This window comes from Gavialis gangeticus, unplaced genomic scaffold, assembly GCF_001723915.1.
Source record: "Gavialis gangeticus isolate Ggan-Ray unplaced genomic scaffold, GavGan_comp1, whole genome shotgun sequence".
Lineage (NCBI taxonomy): Eukaryota > Metazoa > Chordata > Crocodylia > Gavialidae > Gavialis > Gavialis gangeticus.
Window position 1 is genome coordinate 22,035,960 of NW_017729024.1, and position 20,455 is coordinate 22,056,414.

Here is a 20,455-nt window from a genome sequence, read left to right on the forward strand (position 1 = left end):
CATATTTTTAATGAAGAAGTCTTTTTTATAATATCCCTCTGCTTTTCTCAGTGAAGAAAAAAAATAGTTATAGATTTATGTAACTGTTTTCTCTGTACAAAGCTGAAGGATCATTCATAACCTTTACGGGTGGGGAACCAATCCAGCTACCCTTAGTCACCAATGGGATACTGAGAAATCCAATGGGATCTCCATGGAATGGGACAGGTCTACCTGCATGAAGTTGGTGGAGGATTGAGGCCTGTATGGTTGGTTTATGTTTGCAAAACTTAGTTTTGAAGCAGGGACATGCAATACATCTGCTGCTAAGCCACTTCCATTGGAGTCTCTTCCATTGTTAGTAGTAGTGTAAATGGGAGTGCAAAATAGATGTAGGCCTTAAGTGGCAAAATACTGTACTTACTTGGTACTTGGTACATACACTTACTTGATACATTGAAGGGCCTGATTCTGAAGTTCAGTTAGTCTGCTTTGAACCAGTCCCCTGGCACAGAATAGACTAACACCACTGGATTCTGCCTCCTGAGGATCCTTTCATGCTAAGGAAATCTCTCAGTGACTTAATGCTACTGCACTGACTCCTACATCACTTCCCCTGTTCTGAACCTTAGCAAACGGGTTGTGTTTGTGACACTCCTTTGCTGCTTAGTGTGTATTTAAGCACCTTCAGTGCTTTGCTAGTTCAGCTGACCTTGTGCCCATTTTAAACCTAACATACATCTGACACCATTTACATCACTGGTAAGATTTGCCTCTATGTCCAGACAGTTATTTCTACAACATATAGTCAAAACATTCATTTGCTCTTTTCTATGCCTGAGTAGTTTATAACTGTCCTGTTTGGTATGTTGTCTCATTCTTGCTTCTGTGTCATTGTATGGTACTTAAGTAATTCATGTCAATTCAACTCTTCTTTCAGGGTTGAGGTTGGTGTTCGTGTTGAGGCCTACAACTGTGAGGAATGGACAAAGGGCCAAGCCCGACATATTAACAGTGCTTTTCTCATTTTTAATGCTGTAAATGAAAAAGGAGAGCTCCTCACCTTCCCCCAGGTCAAACCCACTACAGAGGTCAGATTTTTTCCTTTGGAATAGGATGACTATATAGATGGCTTGTATGGTCAACAGAAATACTGCATTTAATGCAAGCTGCCCTAGTCAGTCAGTCAGGGACAAGCAAAGGACTAAGCAAAGTTATAAACAGAATTGCCCTTCCTCAGGAGGATGATCTGAACTTGAAAAACTGGTAAGGTAAAACATATGGATCATTGCTGACACTATAGGCAAGATGAAAGGCAGTGATTTGTAAAAGAAAATTTGAGGCTCCAACCCTCAACTACCATTACATGTCAATGGGGATTGGCTGCCTAAGTCCCTTCTCCTTTGACAATCCTAGCCAAGTATGTGGCATCCTTAAAATAGGTCGCTTAGCGCCACATGAATATAATCCGTAGTCCACATCAGGCCCCATGCCACCCCCATGTGCCACCCCTTCTTGGCCCTGCACACTGGGATCCAGCCCCAGGGCCCTGCACTTCCTCTGCCTGGCTTACTTGCCCATATTGCGCTCAGGTAAGTCTGGCAGGGTGGCGTAGGGGAGACTGAGGCCTCATAGGGAAGGAGGGATGGAGGGAGTGACTTGGGCTGGGGCTGGGGCTGGGGCTGGGGCTGGAGCTGCTGCCCAGCCTGGGCGGTGCATGGGGCTTGGGGCCCAGGGCCATGTGTAGCTGCAGGGCCCCGGTGGAGAGTGAGATGGGGCTGCAGGTGGCTCGTCTGGGGGTAGTCAGGGGGCTGGCTCCTCACTTCTGCGTGCACTCCCGGGAGGCAGGGTGTGCACAGATGCCCCCAGATCTATGTGCAGGGTGGGTGAAGGCTCAGGCTCCCCATCCTGCTGCCCTCCTCCGGGGCCCCCACAGTCCAGCAGGCAGGACCTGGCATGGCAGAGCAGAGTGGGGCCAGGTGGGGAAACTCCTTGCCACTGTGAGTTCTGCACCACCCTGGCAAATAGCCCCCTGCCTGCCTGGCAGCAAAGAGGGTGATGGAACAGAGCTGTGCCCCTCTCTGCTGCCAAGCAGGCAGGGGGCACCTTGCCATGGCGGTGCAGGTGGGGAGTGAAGGGTGGGAGGGCTGTGGGTGGGGAGTGAAGGGCACCAGCAGGTCTGGGGAGCTGTGGCTTGGGAGTGAGGGGCCTGGACCTGCATTTTCTGTAAGCAAAGGGGGCAGGGGGAGCTCTGATTTTCTGTGATAAAAAAACCCCAAAATTAAATATAGGTACTTAGAATGTATTTTATTATAGTGACTGAGACATTGGTAGGCTTCCAAATGGCTTTAAAATTGTAAATACTGTATATCAATAAAACTTTGTATTCAATCGATGCCTATATATAGCAGTATTTCATTTTAATCACAGATTTGGGGGTTTTAATCAGAAAATTAGTGATTTTTATCAGAGAATTTGTGATTTTTAAACAGAAAAAACTAGGTTCCCGATTAAGAAGCAAACAAAGGAGTCAGATGAACTCAGCAGTAACCAGCAGTATCACTCAGCGTTTCTAAACAACCTGCCTGAAACACCATGGGGATGCAACTCCCCTGCTGCTGGGCACTGGTGCAAGGGATGATGTTTGCCATGTAGACTTGGCCTGAGTCATGCAAGAGCAGTTGTTCCATTCAGAGGGATTTTTCATTCTGAGTCATTTAGATTCTTTTAAAAATTCCACTTTAAGTGAAACAGTAAAGAAACAAAGTAATGAAAGAATAGGTTATGGGGGTATCTGACCTGGTCTTTTGTTTCTTACTACTGATTTTTTACTGTGTTCTCCCCATCCTCCGTTCCAGACGTGTTAAAGCAGCATAAGAATCCCTCACATTCGTCTTCCAATTTTGAGCTCTGGGTAGAAGGTGTCTTGGATTAATACTTTACCCCAAAAATGGCATTTTTGGCATTGTACCGCTCTGCTACTCCTGACATAAGATGCTCATGCTAACACGAGTTGATCAGGATCTTCCATACTTAAGAATACTTAGATTATTTTTAAAGGCATGCTGCCAAGTTAAAAAAATCACTGACCAAATTGACTAGGAAATGCAGTAATTCTTTTTAACATGCTCTTTTTTAATTTACTGTCTTCGATCCTGCCTTGAGCAGGGAGCTGGACTAGATGAGTTTGTGAGGTTCCTTCCAGCCCTATTTTCCTATAATTTTATGATCCTACATCTGGGATCTGATATTGATTGTATGTTATAATAAATAATATTTTGTCTTCTATTACAAAACAAAATTATTGAAGTAGAATTGTCATCATTTTAATCCAATTTACTTCTATTTTCTTTGCTTCTTCTGAAGGACGATTTGAGGAGATACCATGGAGCTATTGCACGCAGGAGAATTCGACTAGCAAGGTATAAAACAACTTCAGAGATAACTTAATTTTCATAATTGTCATTGATAGCATGACACAGTATACTTTTTGTCTTGATGTATACTCTGAAATTTGCTAATTGTTTTATGTCTGCTCAGATGCAATGGCTATTATCATCTTACTTTCTTCCTATTTGCCCTGTCACCCTGAAAGCAGTGGAAACTACTTAACTCAGCAAGGCAGGAAATATTTGGCCCTTTTGTGTGTGTTTTGTTTCCCCTACTGCCCCTCACAGGGTTGTTTGAGGATTAATTGGTTAATAATTGCAAAGCATTTAGAAGATGCTTGGTACTGCACAAGTCACTGCTGTTATGTTACACTGAAAGGCCAAAAATCAGAGAATGCTACTGTTTGACCTTTTAATATGTATATTTAATATACATTTCAGAAAATTCATCCTCTCTGGCAAAAACGATGAACCTTCTGATCCCTGGGATAGGAGCAATCAGGTAACATTTATATCTCAAGTCATTCACATACGCAATCAGAGGATGTACTTGGATGTTTTGGGTATATGATAACAGTGCTAAACATCTAGTTTGAGCCATTGTCACAATATCAAGGCAGCGCCAGCCAAGTTAAAAGGTAATCTTGGAAGTGTAGGTAAATGTATGAGCACTTATAGCAATACTATGCATGGTGGCATGAATTAGTAGGGATTAGCAATATTATTAGCCCCGAATCTCCATGATTTTGTGGATATATATGAATCCTCAGTGATGTTTCATTGTGAAATGTTTTGCACTTAGATTTTCTTTCTTGGCTCCTAGAAGTTATTTTGGGTCCTTTTAATTATATCTTAAAGCAAATGAAAAATAATTGCAGATTTATAATTTGGGGAATTATTTATTATAACAATAGCAGCTCTAGACAATATCACCATCAGAGAGTTTCAGTTCCTTACATTTTTCTGCAGGGAAGTAAATATAAAAACACATAGGATCTTAAAAAATGAATGACTCAAATATGTTAAATTTAAAATTGAAATGTATTTTTTAAGATTTTGAGCTACCGGTTCTGTTTGATAGTTATTGGTAACGCCCCATCTTTTGTAGTGAAACATAAGTAATGGTGTACCCACACATTCACTACTCTGATTGCAGCTTCCCTTTAAGCAAGCTATTCGTACAGATTGACAGCAGTGAAAAGGTTAATTTGCTATCAGATTTTAATTATGTTAAGGAAAATGGACTAGATCATTAATTTAGTAGCCTTGTAGGTGAGCTGTATTGTCTCGCTGGTGATAACAGATTTTTTGCTCTTTTATCCATCAAAGCTGCCCAAATTCTTGTTTTTTTAATTAGGGTTCTTTTTGCCATCAGCCATGTGAACACATAAACTAGCTATTAAAAGTATTTAATTCAGAAACTACTGGACTGTGTTTTCTGGAAAAAGACCACTTAAGGGAAACTGCACATTGATCTGTTCTGTGATGCAGGGGTTACTAACATATGCATTACTGCATATTCAAGAAATAAGATTCTTTTTTATATTTCTCCTTAATTTTCATGAATAAATCTTACATTTCAGGCTTATTTGAGTTACAGCAATGTGGCAACACTAACAGTCCTGGCAACAAAACCTGGATGGGAAATCACCAGAACTCTATATAATGTAAGTACAGAATTGTGGAATAGTGGCATGAAGACTTCAGTAGCATCCTAAAGTCACACTCCCCATTAGAGCTGGGTGAAGAAAAGCAATCCTCTTTCACAGAGGATTTCACTGTTACAAAATTTGGTTCTAATTTGATTAGGAATGAAAACTAGTCATTCTAAAACCTTTCATGAAAGGTAATGATGCCTCATCTCCAATGCTTCTTTAGAGCCATAGCACAATGTAGAGCAGTGGTTCTCAACCTTTTCAGACTCAAGGCAACCCTTGTTCAGGCTGTGTCACTAGACTTGAGGCACATCTCAGAAAATGCTAATTCTTACTTTTCACTCTTTTTTTGACAACAGAAAAATAATACAGCAGTTCTTCTATTGCAAAGAACTTAGACCACAACAGGTCAGATATGTTTTTACCGCTATGAATTCCTTTTTGAAATATCTGGGTTTATCTTGTGAATCATGTTTGCACACCTAACAGTGCTAACATTGCATGGCACCCGGCAACACTCCTGAAAGGACCTCAAAGCACCTTGGGCTACTGCTGTTGAAAATCACTGCTCTAGAAGCCTCATGGTCCTTATTGTGAAGCAGTTTAAACATCTGGCTACCAAGGAGCTGAGTGGTTGAGCTTGTAGGAAACCTGCTGTGTTCTGTCAGAGTCATAGATTCATAGAAGTTAGGGGCTGAAAGGGACCTCACAAGATCATCAGGTCCAGCCCCCCTGCTTTTAGGCAGGAAAAATCTGCTGGGGTCAGATGACCACAGCAAGGTTTGCATCCACTCATCTTTTGAAGATCTGCTGGGTAGGTGACTGTACCACCTCTGGAGAGAGTTTGTTCCAGACTCTGGACACTCAGGGCCTTTCTGAACACCACAAAATTGGCTTTTAAAGTGACTTAAATGCCCTTTTGCACTACTTTAATGGCATTGCTATTTACATTGTCAGCGGTGTATTGTGCTTTAGTGGCGCTGATATTTACACAGTCAGCAGCATATTGCGTGTTAAATGACTTTGGGATGTAGCAAAATAAAACACCTCCAAGGTGTTCTAGTTTTGTACCTAACAAAGTGCAACAGCCATGGTGGGAAGCACTGGGCCCCATGCAGCTCAGGGGCAGTACATGAAGCCCATGCAGGCAGCCCAGCGGCAGCCCATGCAGGCAGCTCGGAGGCACCCCATACAGGCAGGGTCCGTTGAAGAAAAAAAAAAAAAATTCTGGCCTATATTCCATCAGATCTTCAGGAAAATCTAGCTATCTCTGTAGATTACTCTAATTTTGCTGAATTAACAGTTTAGGATGTTTTTGGAGTAGTGTCCAATGGTAAATTATGGAGACACAGACATTGTATTGCATTAATTTTTAAATGGACATTTGTCAGAGTCAGTAGATACTAAAATTATCTATTGCTCTCAATAGGTAAAAGTCACACATCCATTCTAATCTTCTTTGACCTCTGTATGGCATTCCACACTGCTGAGCATAAGATATTATTATCTCACCTGAGAGATGTAGCAAACATCCAGGGTAATGCACTAAAAAGGCTTTAATCCTAAAAAGAATGTACCCACCGAATAGTGAGAAGAAATTGCATCTTCATCATTGGACCTCTTACTTGTGTCTCACAAAAACCAAGGCACTTTTTAATGTTAATTGACACCTATAGCCATGCAGGAAGTGGCTGGTAATGCAACATGAACTCATGTACCAGCAGTATTCAGATGGCACATAATTCTTCTCATCCTTTACTGTACAGTCACCACCACAATAGCTTATTGCCTAGCTGAGATTAGCTCAAAGAAAAAGAAGAATGGAGTGAATATGAAAGAGAGAGAAGTTGGGTTTTTTTACACTGAATAGTTTACAGTCAGAGTGCATTCTCCTTGGTTGAAGGCACATGCCTGCTAGTGGTTGGTTCAGTCCAAAGCACCTGGATTCCTCACTCAAAAAAAATTACTCTTAGTAACATCTCTAAATAATACTTTCTACCATTTCTAATTGAGCTCATATTTTGGCAGATGATGACCTGGTCCCAGTAAGGCCTTTTTCACCTCCTTTCTGGATAACAGTAATTCATTATAGCAGGTCACGAAGCTAGTAATTGGTAAAAAGCTCTAACTTGACTAGGTTGTTACACAGGCTACCCCAAGTGTCTCTTTGGCAGCAAAGGGTACCACAAAAGCCTCATGGCTGTCCTCTGTTCTCTAGTCTGACTTCCCAGCTGGCAATCCCCAGGTTGCATGTGACCCCCAAGGGGTTAACCTGTAGTTTCCAGGCTCCCAGTGAAGGTGCTGTTCCACCTTCTCTCCAGCTGTGAAGTCTTCAGGCTCCCTCTCCCTCCTTCTACTTCCACTGCCTGCTTGTGCCCATGTTGGTCAGGTGGCATGGTCTGCAGGGCCAAGGGAGTCCACAGATAGGTGGTTGGAAGGGATCTGGGAACCTTGTGTGGCACAGTGGCATGGTACAGCAAGGGAGAAGGCACATGGCACTGCATTCAAGATGCAGGGGCACTGACACAGTGCACTGGGGGGGGACCCTCAGTGTGGTATGTGTGGTACGTGGTATGGTGTGCAGGGTTCAGGGGCACCAGCATGAACGGCGTGGGCCCCTAGTGGCTGCGGGGGCATGGCTGCGCTAGCATCAGTGGGAGCCCGGCAGTGGTAAGCTGGGAGCTCCCGCAAATGCCACTGGCACTGTTGGCAGCACCTTTTTTCAGGGGGTGCACCGCCACACTCAGGGGGTGCATATGCACCTATGTGCACCCCCTACATGTCGCCCCTGGGCACTAGCATGGTGCAGTAGGGGAGGCACCCATGGTGCTGTGCAGCATGCAGGCCACATAGTGTGTGACCTATGTAGCAACATGTGACCCATGTAGTGTGTGGCTGGAAGTCTTGTATCCACTCAGAAGTTGGACAGCCTTTACCATCATATATTTGGTCAAAGTGCCATATCATAGGGCACTCGATGGCTTAGGTCCAGCACTACTTATTCATGCCTTCTGTAATATAAACACACACAATCAAAACACAAAACCAGACAAAGCCCTCCACTACACATACAAATATCCCCTGGTAAGAGAATGAGAGATAGAACAAACAGTTCATGTCAGATGTTAGTCACATTGCTCAGTACATTGCTGGGAGGTGCTCAGATACCATAGCAAGAAGAGTGACAAGACCCAAGACAGAATTCTGTGCAAAAAAAAAAGACATTAAAAGACAGGTGACTTTGCTGCATTCAGCAGTCAAAAGTAAGGAAAAGCAAGTTATGGCTACAATTTTTAGATTCTCCAAGGGTGTTTTACTAGCTTGAGACCACTAGTACAAATGCCCCAAGACTGCAATCCTGTATAATAATATAGTTGTTCTTTTTACAAACTATATTTGTTTAAGTAGCTGCTTATTCTTCTAAATCATGTGGTTTGCTTGTCTATAACAGACCTTCAGCAGAACACTAGCTCATGCCTTAGAGAATATTGATCCATTCACATGCCAGACTGTAGATGTAAGGCTTATCTTGCCAGCTTGCTCAAACTTTATATTGGGGCTCAATGTAATTCTTCTCTTCAAGAAAGTGAATATATAGACACATAAAATTGGTATGTGCGCACACACGTACGCATGGGGATACATGTTGTTTATCCAAGCCAAATATCCAGCCCATTGTAGCTAAGCCTTATTAATATCTCATTGGTGGTGCAGTCAACATTCTGCAGGACTTCTGTCATTGATGATACTGTCATATCCCCTCACTTAGAGTGGGATCTGAAGATATTTCTGGTAGAGCTTTTCCAGTTGATAAAGTATGACTTCTGAACAATGTCTGAGCCTCGCATCCCAATCATACTCTCATGTAGCATGACAAGCATGACAGCTCTGTACACTGTTAATTTGGTGGAAAGCTTGGTGCCGTGCTGACACCATACTCACTGCTGGTGGCTGTGAGCAGTCGTGCTGCTGATGCTGCTAAGTGAACTCACAAACAACCAGAATTCCATTTTGTCAGAGGGGCACCATACACTCTTCCAGAGGATGGTTGCAGATGCAGCAAAATGACCTAGAGCTAGCTATTGTTACAGCCATAAGCATATAAGTTTAGTCATTTGGGCAATTTTTGCCCCAGTGAATAGTTTGGAGAGATGAAACAGCCTTCCAGCAGTTCCGAAGCACATCCCTATGTCCCATTCAGGTCATGGGTTGCCTTGTTCAGGATTGTCACAGAGAAGGGGTCAGATAAAAAACTACTAACTTTTACCCTACTTTCATGGAGTTGTCTCAAACCAGTGTAAAGAGGTTCAAGAAAGTGAGTCTTTTTATAAGCTGTCAAATTATAATTCAGCTCATTGTCTCGAATACTTTTATCAAATTGATAAAAATCTCTGTAGAGGTCAAGACTTTATTTTTGCCATTTCCGCATATACACACACATAAAGGATCATAGTAAATAGGGCTGGAAGAGACCTCATGAGGTCATATTGTTCAGCCCCCTGCTCAAGTTAGGATCATCCCTGACTAAACCATTCTAGCCGAGCATCAGTCTAACCTGCTCTTGAAAACTTCCCAAGCTGGAAATTTCACAATTTATCAAGTTAGCCTGTGCCAATGCTTAAACAACCTCATGTTCAGAAAGTTCCTAATCTCCATCTTAAATTTTCCCTACTAAAACCTGAAGCCATTGCTCCTACTCCTGTGCCCTATGGCCAGAGAGAAAAATCCACCTTTATCCGCTCTGTAATCGCCCTTCAGGCATTTGAAGACAGTTATCAAATCCCCCTCCGTCTTCTTTTCTCCGGACTAAATAGCCCTAGTTCTTTCAGCTTTTCCTCATAAATCTAGCCTCCCAGGCCCCTAATCATTTTTGTTGCTCTGTACTGGATTTTTCCAGACTGTTCACTTCCTTCTTGAAGTGTGGCCCAAAACTGGACAAAGTACTCCAAGTGAGGCCTCAACAGGGCTGAACAGAGCAGAAGATTCACTTCTCTTGGTTTGTAAATGTCACTCTTGTTAATATGCTGCTGGCTTTTTCTGCAGCAAGAGTATGCTGTTGGCTCACATGCAGCTTGTGGTCTACTGTAACCCCCAGGTCTTTCTATGCAGTACTGCAGCCTAGCAAGTCATTCCTCACTTTATATTTGTATATGCAATTATTCCATCCCAAGTTCAGGACTTGCACTTGTCCTTTCTGAATCGCATCTGAATGACTGCGGTTTAAATTCCTCCAGCCTATCCAGGTCATTCTGTATCCTAGCCCTATCTTCTGCAGTAACTGCAATATCACCTAACTTGGTGTTATCCACAGATTTGCTCAGCATGAACTCAATCCCACTGTTTAAATCATTAATTAAGATACTTTTATCTAATCATATATTTCATATATTTCCAGTATGTCATCATTGGCAATCCCTCGCAGTCAAGGATGATTGTCTTTCATGATTGTTTTATCTGTGTGTCTGAAGATGTCTGGCAAGGCCTATCTAGGACCAACAGACTCTGTTGCAGTTTGGGAATATGTTTCCACAAAGAGTGGATGGCTCTGATACAGTCCATGACACATTGTTTCTGCTGTTCCTGTTCCGTCTCCTGTTGTCATCCTAAGGTTTCAAAGTATTGAGCAGACTCTTACAGCGGACTCTTCCTCCATTCAGGGAAGTCATGGGCAATAGTCTCCCATGAGGTGATGTTGATACTGCATTTTTTCAAACTGGCCTTCAAGACATCCTTGAAGTGCTTTCTCTGCCCTTTTCCTGAGCATACGCCTTGACTGAGCTAGGAAAATAAAACTTGCTTCAAGAACTTGGAGTCAGACCTTCAGATGATGTGGTCAGCCCAGCAAAGTTGATGTTGAATGATCATTGCCTATGTGTTCGCGGTGTTTGCTTGCAAGAAGATACTAACTTTGGTGCATTTGTCTTCTCACTAGGTTTGAAGGATCTTCCACAGGCAGCATTGATGGTACTTCTTCAGCAGCTTGAGATGTCTCCTATATGTTGTCCACATCTTAGCTCTGTACAGTAAGATGGGGATCATGATTGCTTGATAAACCATGAGCTTGGTTTTGGATCTGATGTTGCGATCTTTGTGCACCCATTTCCTCAGGTGTTTGAAGGTTGCACTTGCACATTTGAGGTGATATTCAATTTCTTCATTGATGTCAGCCTTCTACAAGAGATGGCTTCTGAAGTATAGGATATACTCAGAGCTTTCCAGAGTCTCACCATGAATCTGAATTATTGGAGCTGGGGACTGCTCATTAAGATCTTGTTGATGGAGGACCTTAGTCTTCTGAATGTTAAGCTTAAGTCCCATTTTCTTCTTTGCGTCGGTAAAGATGACAGTGATTGCCTGAAGGTCTGCTTCCAAGTGAACACAGACTACAGTATCATCAGCGTACTGGAGCTTGATGATTGAGATTGTGGTGGCTTGGTTTTGACTTGGAGTCAGCTGAAATTAACAGTCTACCATCCATTTGGTAGTTTAGCTCCACTCTGACTGGAATAGTGATAAGGAATATTGAAAAGAGTGATGGAGCAATGATGCAGCCTTGCTTAACTCCTGTCTGAACTTCAAAGGGATCTATGATAGATCCATTATTTAGAAACACCACTTGCATACTATTATGGAGCAGGCAAAGAATGGTGACAAATTTCAGTGAGCATGCATACTTCAAAAGGATCCTCTACGGCAGGGTTCAACCTTTTTCAGTCGGTGTACCCCCGGCAGCCAGTCGAGAAGGAAGGAGTGCCCCGGTGACCAGTCGACAAGCGGGGAGAGGAGGAGGTCCCCCAGTGGCTGATAAGCGAGTGGGGGGGGGGTCCCCAGCAGTTGGTTGACAAGCTGGGGGGTGAGAGGAGCCCCAGCGGCTGATCAGCGAGTGTGCCAGCAACACGCCACCGGTGGAAGTCTCAGCAGCAGAAGTGCCAGTGGCAGAAATGGCAGCAGTGCCCACTGCCGAGGACCCCCTGAGGCCTTCCCAAGTACCCCCAGAAGTATGCTCTACAACCTGCTTTACATCCCTGCTCTACAGCACTTCTCATTTGACAGACTCAAAGGCTTCCGTGAAGTCAAAGAAGGCCATATACAGAGATTCTGGACATTTTTCCTGCAGCTAGCAAGCAATAAAGATCATGGTAGTTGTGCCTCTTGATGCCCTAAACCCACACTGAGATTCTTCCAAGCACAAAAGCCTTGCAGTCAATCAACTCTTGGATCTCTTAGTCATTCTCATCAAACCAGTCTTGATGTTTCCTAGTAGAGAATCCAAGTGTCTCTTTGCAGGTGTTGATGACAGTGGACTTAAAGGCGCCCAAAGTGCTACCGACATTCCCCCACTGTTGTAGATTTGAATTTGCCAGTTTTCCGTTGAGGCACTGGTGGAAGAGGTCTTGCTTGATTGGGTCTTTGAGTTCTTCAACGCTGATTTTCTGTCAGCATTCCTTCTGCCGTAGCCATCATTTAGGAGCCAGTTTGAATGACATAACCAAGCAGATGAGTCAATGATTGGTCCGGCAGTTGTCAGCTCCTAGTATAGCTTAGGGGATGCAGACATATTTTAATCTCAGGTATGAACAATGATGTAGTCCATCAAGTAAGAATGCTTGGATCATGGGTGTTGCCATGATGTCTTGTGCCTGTTTTCTGGGGGAACAGGGTGTTGGTGAGTCCATGTTCTGTGCATTTGGTCAAGAGGAGAATACCTTTGGAGCTGACCTTTCCCACTCCTTCCTTGTGACTGGTTCCATTCCAGAGGTCCAAGTCCCTTTTGACTCTGGTGTTGAAATCATTGAGAAGAATTAGTCTGTCTCCTTCGGGAATGCCAGAAAGGACTTGGTCAAGGTTGGCATGGAATTCCTCCTTGGTTTCATCAGCAGCATCAAGAGTCAGAGCATATGCGCTGATGACAGTGGCATATTGGCTCCCTGACAATTTAAGACAGAGAGTCATGAGGCACTCATTAATTCTAATAAGGAACTAATTGAATTGGTTTATAAATTCATTTTTGATGGCAAAAACCAACTTTGTAAAGCTGGCATTCTCTTCCCTGCTTACCCTTCCAGAAAAGAGTATAGCTGCCTCCTTGTTCTTTGAGCTGCCCATCTCCTGCTCAGTGCAGTGACATCAGTGTTGTGTCACCTGAGTTCTTAAGCCACAACTGTGGTGCAGTGCTGTGGGCATTCACTGTTAGGATTGTCCGAGAGGGTCCTAATGTTCCAGAAACCAAAAGTGAATGATTTTGATCACAATAAAGGTGGTCCCACTGGATGCAGTTATCCAGTCAAGAAAAAGGTAGTCAGACTATGTTTAGGGCACCTTTTCTAGCCTCCTTCCCATGTGGCATGAGCAGAGCAGATCCTGAAGAGGGCTGCTCAGTTGCAGTTGCAGTTACAGTTGCCAAATCGCACTCCTGATTACCTTATTCAAGTGTCAGATGACCTTCTTGTCACTGCTGTGTTTATGCCAGTTCATGATTAGGAGGTTCCATACCTCACAGTCTTGCTCCCATTCATCTCTATCTGGTCACCAAAGAACTTGAAGGTGTGCTGGCAAAGGTGTTTCCATGGAAGACGCCTGCACATAATTTCTTTTATCATGGAGAAGCTGCTGCACATCAGCTTCCACAAGGTTCTGACAGAATGGGATTTTGATCCAATGGCAAGGAGGCCAGGACAATTTAAGACATTGGCGACACATAGGGTGTGCACATGGGTGCATGCGTACCCCCTGCAGAAAGCACTGCCAACACTGCCAGTGGCACCTGTGGGCAGTCGCTGCTCGCCACCCTTCCTCCCCTCGTCACTGACACCTCCGCCAGCATCTGCGGGTGGTCCCCAATCGCCAGTGGTATCTGTGAGTGGTTGCCAACCGCTGGTCAGCACTTGCCCCACACTGTTGCCGACAGTGCTGTGGCCACCTGCGGGAGCTCACCGCTCACTGCCGCCACACTCCCACCACTGACAGCGCCACCACCACCTGTGGGAGCTCGCCATGCCCCCCAGCCTCTGGGGGCACACAGTGTTCATGATTGGAGATCTCATTCCACTGTAGCTTTCACAGCTGTTGAGATTCTAGCATCTTCTGTCTATCCCACCATTAAGGACTTGTAAACCCATGACTGGGCATGGGCAGGCTTATTCTAATGGCAACCTGTACTCACCATGTCTCAGCACTGTCAAAAGATATATGTGGCTTTGCAAGAGGAAAAGTGCTGCCACCTGCTGTCCTCAACACATCCTGGTGGTGCTGCTGCTTGTTAGTCCATAACTGCTTTTTCATCAGAGTTAGCCCTGCTTATTTCACAGCTGACTTTCTCTGAAGGTCATTCCGCTAACCACCACCTGTAGATACACTGGACATGTCTGCACATGTGTATTTACTGTGCAGTACCTAAAATTACTGCACAGTATGCGCACGCATCTACATGTGCACTCCCATACTGTGCAGTAAATATGGTGCCTTATGCCAACTTGAGTGTAAGTTTGATACCTGCATTGTACAGGTATCAGATTTACACCCAATTAGTTACTGTGCAGTAACACACATGTAGATGTCTTACAGCATGGTAACACTGTGTGTGTGGACTGATTTGGGATAAACTTTAGTCCCCAGTCAGTCCACACACAGCGTTAATGCGCTTTAACCCCTGCACATGTAGACGTCAGCCTATTCCCACGTACTGTGCAATACATTTAAGCCAGCATAAATGCATGTGTAGACATGCCTACTGAGTAGTAGATCAGCTCTGCCACCAGTCCTGTATGTATGTAGGGTGTGTGGGGGAGGGGGGTGTGTAAATATACAGATGTGTGTTGTGAATCCCTTGCTATGCAGGATGACAATGCTTTTCAAAAATACTTTTCTTCTGTGCCATAAAAGGCCTACTGTTGTCTGGGAATGACACTGGAACTGGGCCCTCTCTTGTATATGCTCTGGGCCCTGTACAGGTGACCTGGCATCATGGTTTGGAAGAATTAAAACCAATTTAAAAAATGTAAAACTTTTGTGAAACAGCTTTTCTGTACTGTAGCCAGCAGTAATAGCATACAGGATAGTATGGTGTAGGAGAGAGGTTTTATTGGCAGTTATGATTCAGGTTGTCACAACTGTTCCTAATCCTGCAATTAAAACCTTATTACCATGTTAGACTACCAGGTAATCTCTCTTTCTTTTTCTTATGAATATACAGTATTTTTAATATAAAATTTATTTATAAACTAAAACCTATCTGCAGCTTTCTACCCATCAGACATACAGCCTTGCATGTTCTCTTGACAAGTGAAAGCTGCTGAATTTGCCCATTTATATTCACCATTCTGTATTTTTAATATGTTGTTCATTTGTTTCAGATAAAAATATTCACTCATGAGGAGAGTGACATCTTGTCAATCAAAATAGAAATGCAAGTGGAGATACCATCAGATCTAGCATTCTTCCTTCTGTCTGACTTCAGACTCCGCCCGCGGTGGGACAAACATTACTTGTAAGAGCAATTACATTTTTTCTAGCATTATTTGACTCTGCTCATCATTGACCTTTTCTGATGCCATCATTTGTGATGCAGAGACCTAAGTTTACAGATAGCTACTTAAAGAGAAGTAGCTGCAATAATATGACTTTAAAGATCCATTAATCAGAGCCTGAGTGTTCTCTGCCCCCCCATAGTAAAACTAATTTCTTCTAACCCTGGTTTATAATTGGGATTGACAGTAAAGTGACCTGAACCACAGGCTGTTCTGTAACAATGCAAGGAAGACTCTATATGCTAAACCTTGTGAATATCAAAGGGTGTTGAATAGGTAATATTGTACATTTGCCATGTAAGAAATGAGGTAGAACAGTTTGCTCCCTCATAGTCTGCTCTAAGCATGTTTGTGCTGTCTTGCCAATTCACAGTGTGACACAGCTGAATGTCAATATTGGGCGCATCTACATGTGCAAATGCTACTGGATGGGTTTACCTTGGGCAGGCATCTACACGTGCGTCCATTTGGGAGCAGATTTGCTGCTTCTGGCAACAGTCTGTTCCCACCCCCTCTGGCTCTGCACTAGCTGTCTGCAGCAGCCAGGGGGAGTTCTAGGCTCCAACCAGGTCCTAGCCCAGGGGCTGGCAGAGATCATGGGGCCAGGAGAGAGGGCTGGAAGATTGCTTCCTGCCCCCAGGAGCTGCCTGCTGCCTGGGTGGGCTCAGGGACAATGTCCCTCTGCCCTGGCAGCAGGGAGCTCCCAGCCTTGCCTCCCTGATAGGGGCAAGGGGCTTGGAAAGAGCTGAAGGGGAGGGGCAGGTCCCAGCCCCCTGCCCCGATCTGCCACTGGGGAATCCCAAAACAGGACAGTCCCCAGCCACCTCTAGGCTGCACATGCAGGGCTGTGGTGGGGAACTCTCCCCATGCAGAGAGTTCCCTGCCTCAGCTCTGTGATCACAGTGTGAGGGCTGGGAGTTCCCTGCTGCTGAGGCAGGGGGATGTTGTCCCCACCTGGGCTCAAGTGGCAAAGCCCACCCCAGCAGCAAGCAGCTCCCAGGGGCAGAAAGCAATCTCCCACCCTGTTGCAAACTTGCTCCTGATCAGCTGTCTACACATGCCATACTGTGCAGTAATTACTCTGCAGTTAATTTGCAACTTGCATCTGCATGGAGCACAATCGACTGCTGAGTAGAGCAAATTATTGCACAGTAAGGGTCTGCACATGTAGATGCAGATGCTTACTATGCAATAATTTGCCCTACTGTGTAGTGAAGCATCTTGTATAGATACACCCACTGTCAAGCTGGAGCTCAGGGAACTCATATCTTCCTAACTTCTTGTAAAAGAAGTTTTGTGTGTTTAAGAACAATCTTTGAGTCACCTCTAATCCAAATGAGCACTGCACACTGGTTATTTTCTTAAAGGTCCCTTCCATAATGTAGTATAGGAAGTAGTGGGAGATGATATAAAATAGGCTGATGCAGTATCATTTTCAATAGGTGAATACACCTTAGCAAAAGGAGAGTGTTTTCCAGTGATTCATTGTGGCTGGAAAGGTAGTTTTCAGAAAATAAATATTCTGATTATACAATGAACAGAACTGTTGAAGATTTGCATGCCTAAATACTTGGCTCAGTTTTTCTCCCAGGAAAAAGAAGTATCTGAAGAAATGCAGAACATACCCGAAGTTTCAGGTTTCTTATAACTAGTATGTAGCCTTGTTGATTGGCAATAATAGTTTATTGATTCTATAATGCTTAGTGCTCAAGCATTAGGAGTTGGGATGAAAAAAACTATTGTCTGTGTAAAAGCAGGTTTGATAGTTTTGTTTTATAATGAATGCTTGAAGGCAAAATTCAAAGGTAACTGGCTAGAAGATCTAAGAAAAAAGAGCAAAAAAAGGTATCTCTTACCAGGTGGCTCTTCTGAGACAAGTATTAGGCAACTTTGATTAAAACCAAGCTAAAACTAGCACGGCTCCTTTTGAATCAGAATATAACATTTTGATTGCATTGAAGGAGATCATCTAATCCAAATTTATGCAAAACATCAAAGAGAATGTTCCAAGACACACTGTCACATGCTCTTTCTGCATTGAAAAAGACCGAAATAGATTCAAGTTCTGGGTGTCTAGAGGCCCCTAAGACCTTAGGGGCTCTTCTGTTTATTACATGCTGAGGAGCTGTTCTTTAGAAATCCAGTTTGATCTTGGCCCATAAGTTTCAGGAAAAAGATTTCTAGTCGCAAGAGCAGCTTTTCAGCTACTGTTTTAAGATCTCCATTAATCAGGAAAACAGATATCTGAGGGGAACACTGAGGGGCTTTGCTTTTTCTGTGTATGCCATGTACTGGGACAACATGGAAACACCCAGGTAGTATCAGTGAAATTCAGTCTGATGCTGTTCCAAAGAGGAGCTAGCAATATGGAAGGGAGCTGTTTTTAGTAATTTCCCACACAACCATCCTGCCTCGGAGCTTCACCAATTTTTTTAGGTAGATTGAGGGGGAAGGGAGGGGACAGGGGACAGAGGTCGTTTCAGATGAGGAATTACAGAGAAGCAGGCTCTTCCACTTGACCTCTTCTTTGAGCTCTTGCACTTCATAATTCAAACCCAACCTGAAAGAACTACAGACATGTTTCCAGTCTTGTTTTAACACTGTTCTAGTAATCTGAACAAAAGCTGTACACTCAGCTTTACAATGGTAATGTGCCTTTTGAGGCAGTGTTTTATAACACAACCTAGTGCATCCTTCAGGCACTGAACTGTCCTAACTACCCCATGTCAAATATACTTGCAGAACTTGTGAGGTCATAGAAGTTGTGAATGAAAATGAAAAAATATATTACATAACGTCTCCACCAGTGAATGGCAATAAACCCAAAGATTTTCTAGTCCTTGTGTCGCGAAGACAGCCCTGTAAGCCTGGGTGAGTACACGATTTGAAGCTTAACTGCTTCTAATGCTTCAGAGCTATCAGTTTTGATTATCATGTGTATCGAGAAGACAGGTCCAAGATAAATGATAGTAATAAACATGTTATTGTATCCTTTGAGAATCTGGATGGGCTACTGGTTTCTTTAATGACTTTAGGCTGAATGTAGGTTCCAGAGGTCCTCTGCATCATAATATAGGAACAGGTTAATTACTTAAAAACTGCCATGAGAGATAAAGCCGGGCAACTGTATATCATAGTTTGGTATGCTGTCTTTGACAGTGGCTGCTAGCACTGGGCTAAAAGAAGGTGCATAATGTGAAAGAACGTGCTTGTTGAAGAAGTTTCTTTCTAATACCAGGAAGGGAGAGATCAGCTTGTGCCCCTGAGCATGAGGGGGTCACTTCTTACATTTCACTTAACTCTGGATGTACCTTTTCAAGTATAAATATCTGTTCCTTTCTTGAAACCTGTTATTTTCTTGGATTCAGTAGTGTGTGTTAGCGGTAAGCTTTACCACAACTTGTGTCAAAAAACCCTTTGGCATGTTTTATATTTACTGTTTTAATTTCATTGGATATTCTGGTGTGATGTGTTTACCTTTAATTTACTTTCTGGTCATCACTTTTTTATAGACATCTCTTTTTTCCCTCTATTACTGATCAGTAAGTGCTAGCATTTGCACAATGGAGACCACTCATGTGGTTATGCTTTTTAGGTCACAGGAGAAGTTCTAGTCTGCTTTATTCACTACCATTCCTCATTTTGAGGTACTTCCATTTGGGCTGAAGGTCATCTCTATCCTCACAGTGGATAGAGACCCTGATAAAGTCTGTTCCCAGGCCCTGAGTATATCCACCCTGTAGCCAAAGACCAAACAGAAAGGAAAAGAAATATTTCAATAAAATGTAAGTGACTTCTCTCCTCACGGTTCAGTCTCACTGGGTGCATCTACACATGGAATTAATGTGACACAATAACCTCTGGAGCAGTTTACACCAAAGTTAACTACTCCCAGGTGCAGTGTCTACATATGCACCCAGGACAGCAGCAATTCGAGCCAGGGCAGAGCAGGCCCCCAGTTGACTGAGCTGACCAGTCACAATGTACACACCTGGTCAGTGTCCACACGTGTTTCAGCATAGTGAAGTATCCTGCCATAGGATAAGAATCCCGTCAGAGAGAGTACTATCTCATGGTGGAGCTAATTAGTTTACTGCACTCTAATACCAGCTCACATGTAGACTGTGATGCTTTATTGCAGAGCTAATTAGTGTATTCCCCAGTAATCATACATGTAGATGCACCCACTGCATTCATTACCACCTTCCCCTGGCTCATGTTATCCCCAGTAATGTTTATAAAGTGAGGATAACCCAGGTGGATCACTGAACGGCTGTGTCTCAGAATGCAGGCCATATCTTTACCACAGAGGGTGGCACTTGGCTTATACTGTGGCCTGGAGTCTTTTGTACTGGGCTTGCAGACTTTTGAGCTTCTGCCAGTGTTGTTTGCCATAGCGTTTAATGAACAGTATAGTGACCCACTGCAATACCTTTGAGTATGCCTTCTGGTTATAGAAATAGAAGTAAGCTCCACCTCTTATAAGACTGCCCATCCAAATGCCATGTAGGCTCACATCTCTTACATAGGCTAGCTTACGGCTCAACTGAAGGAATACACAGATTCAGCTATTTTACATTCAAGATGTGCATAGATAGCAGAAGGGTTTTTTGATGTTAGAACTGGATGCTTTGTGCCGTGCAGGAGCTTTCTCCAGGTTCTGAGCCCTAGAGTCACTCAGGGACTTCCTAGTAAAGCTGAGGCTCCTGGGCTAGGACACCGACCTGCTGGAAAACATGAGGCACGGCATTCGGAAATGGCCGTGGGGGACTGGCTGAATCAGCACAACTCGTTCTTTTGTGGTGTTTCATTCACATTGAAAGGCATGAAGACTGAGCTGTATTAAGTAGAAATGAAGCACCTCATCTGAGCAATTGCAGCCATCACTGCTCTTCTAGAACGGCTA

At 43.6% G+C, this 20,455-nt stretch overlaps 1 protein-coding gene across 1 annotated transcript in view; it reads left to right on the forward strand.

The window, feature by feature from the left end:
* Nucleotides 1–20,455, forward strand: part of ACOT12 (acyl-CoA thioesterase 12) — a 113,786-nt gene that overhangs the window by 83,277 nt on the left and 10,054 nt on the right. The window contains exons 9-14 of the mRNA XM_019518187.1: nt 920–1,070; nt 3,346–3,401; nt 3,810–3,870; nt 4,952–5,035; nt 15,376–15,509; nt 18,292–18,420. Coding sequence (XP_019373732.1) covers nt 920–1,070; nt 3,346–3,401; nt 3,810–3,870; nt 4,952–5,035; nt 15,376–15,509; nt 18,292–18,420 — 615 coding nt within the window. The remainder of the gene's footprint in view (nt 1–919; nt 1,071–3,345; nt 3,402–3,809; nt 3,871–4,951; nt 5,036–15,375; nt 15,510–18,291; nt 18,421–20,455) is intronic.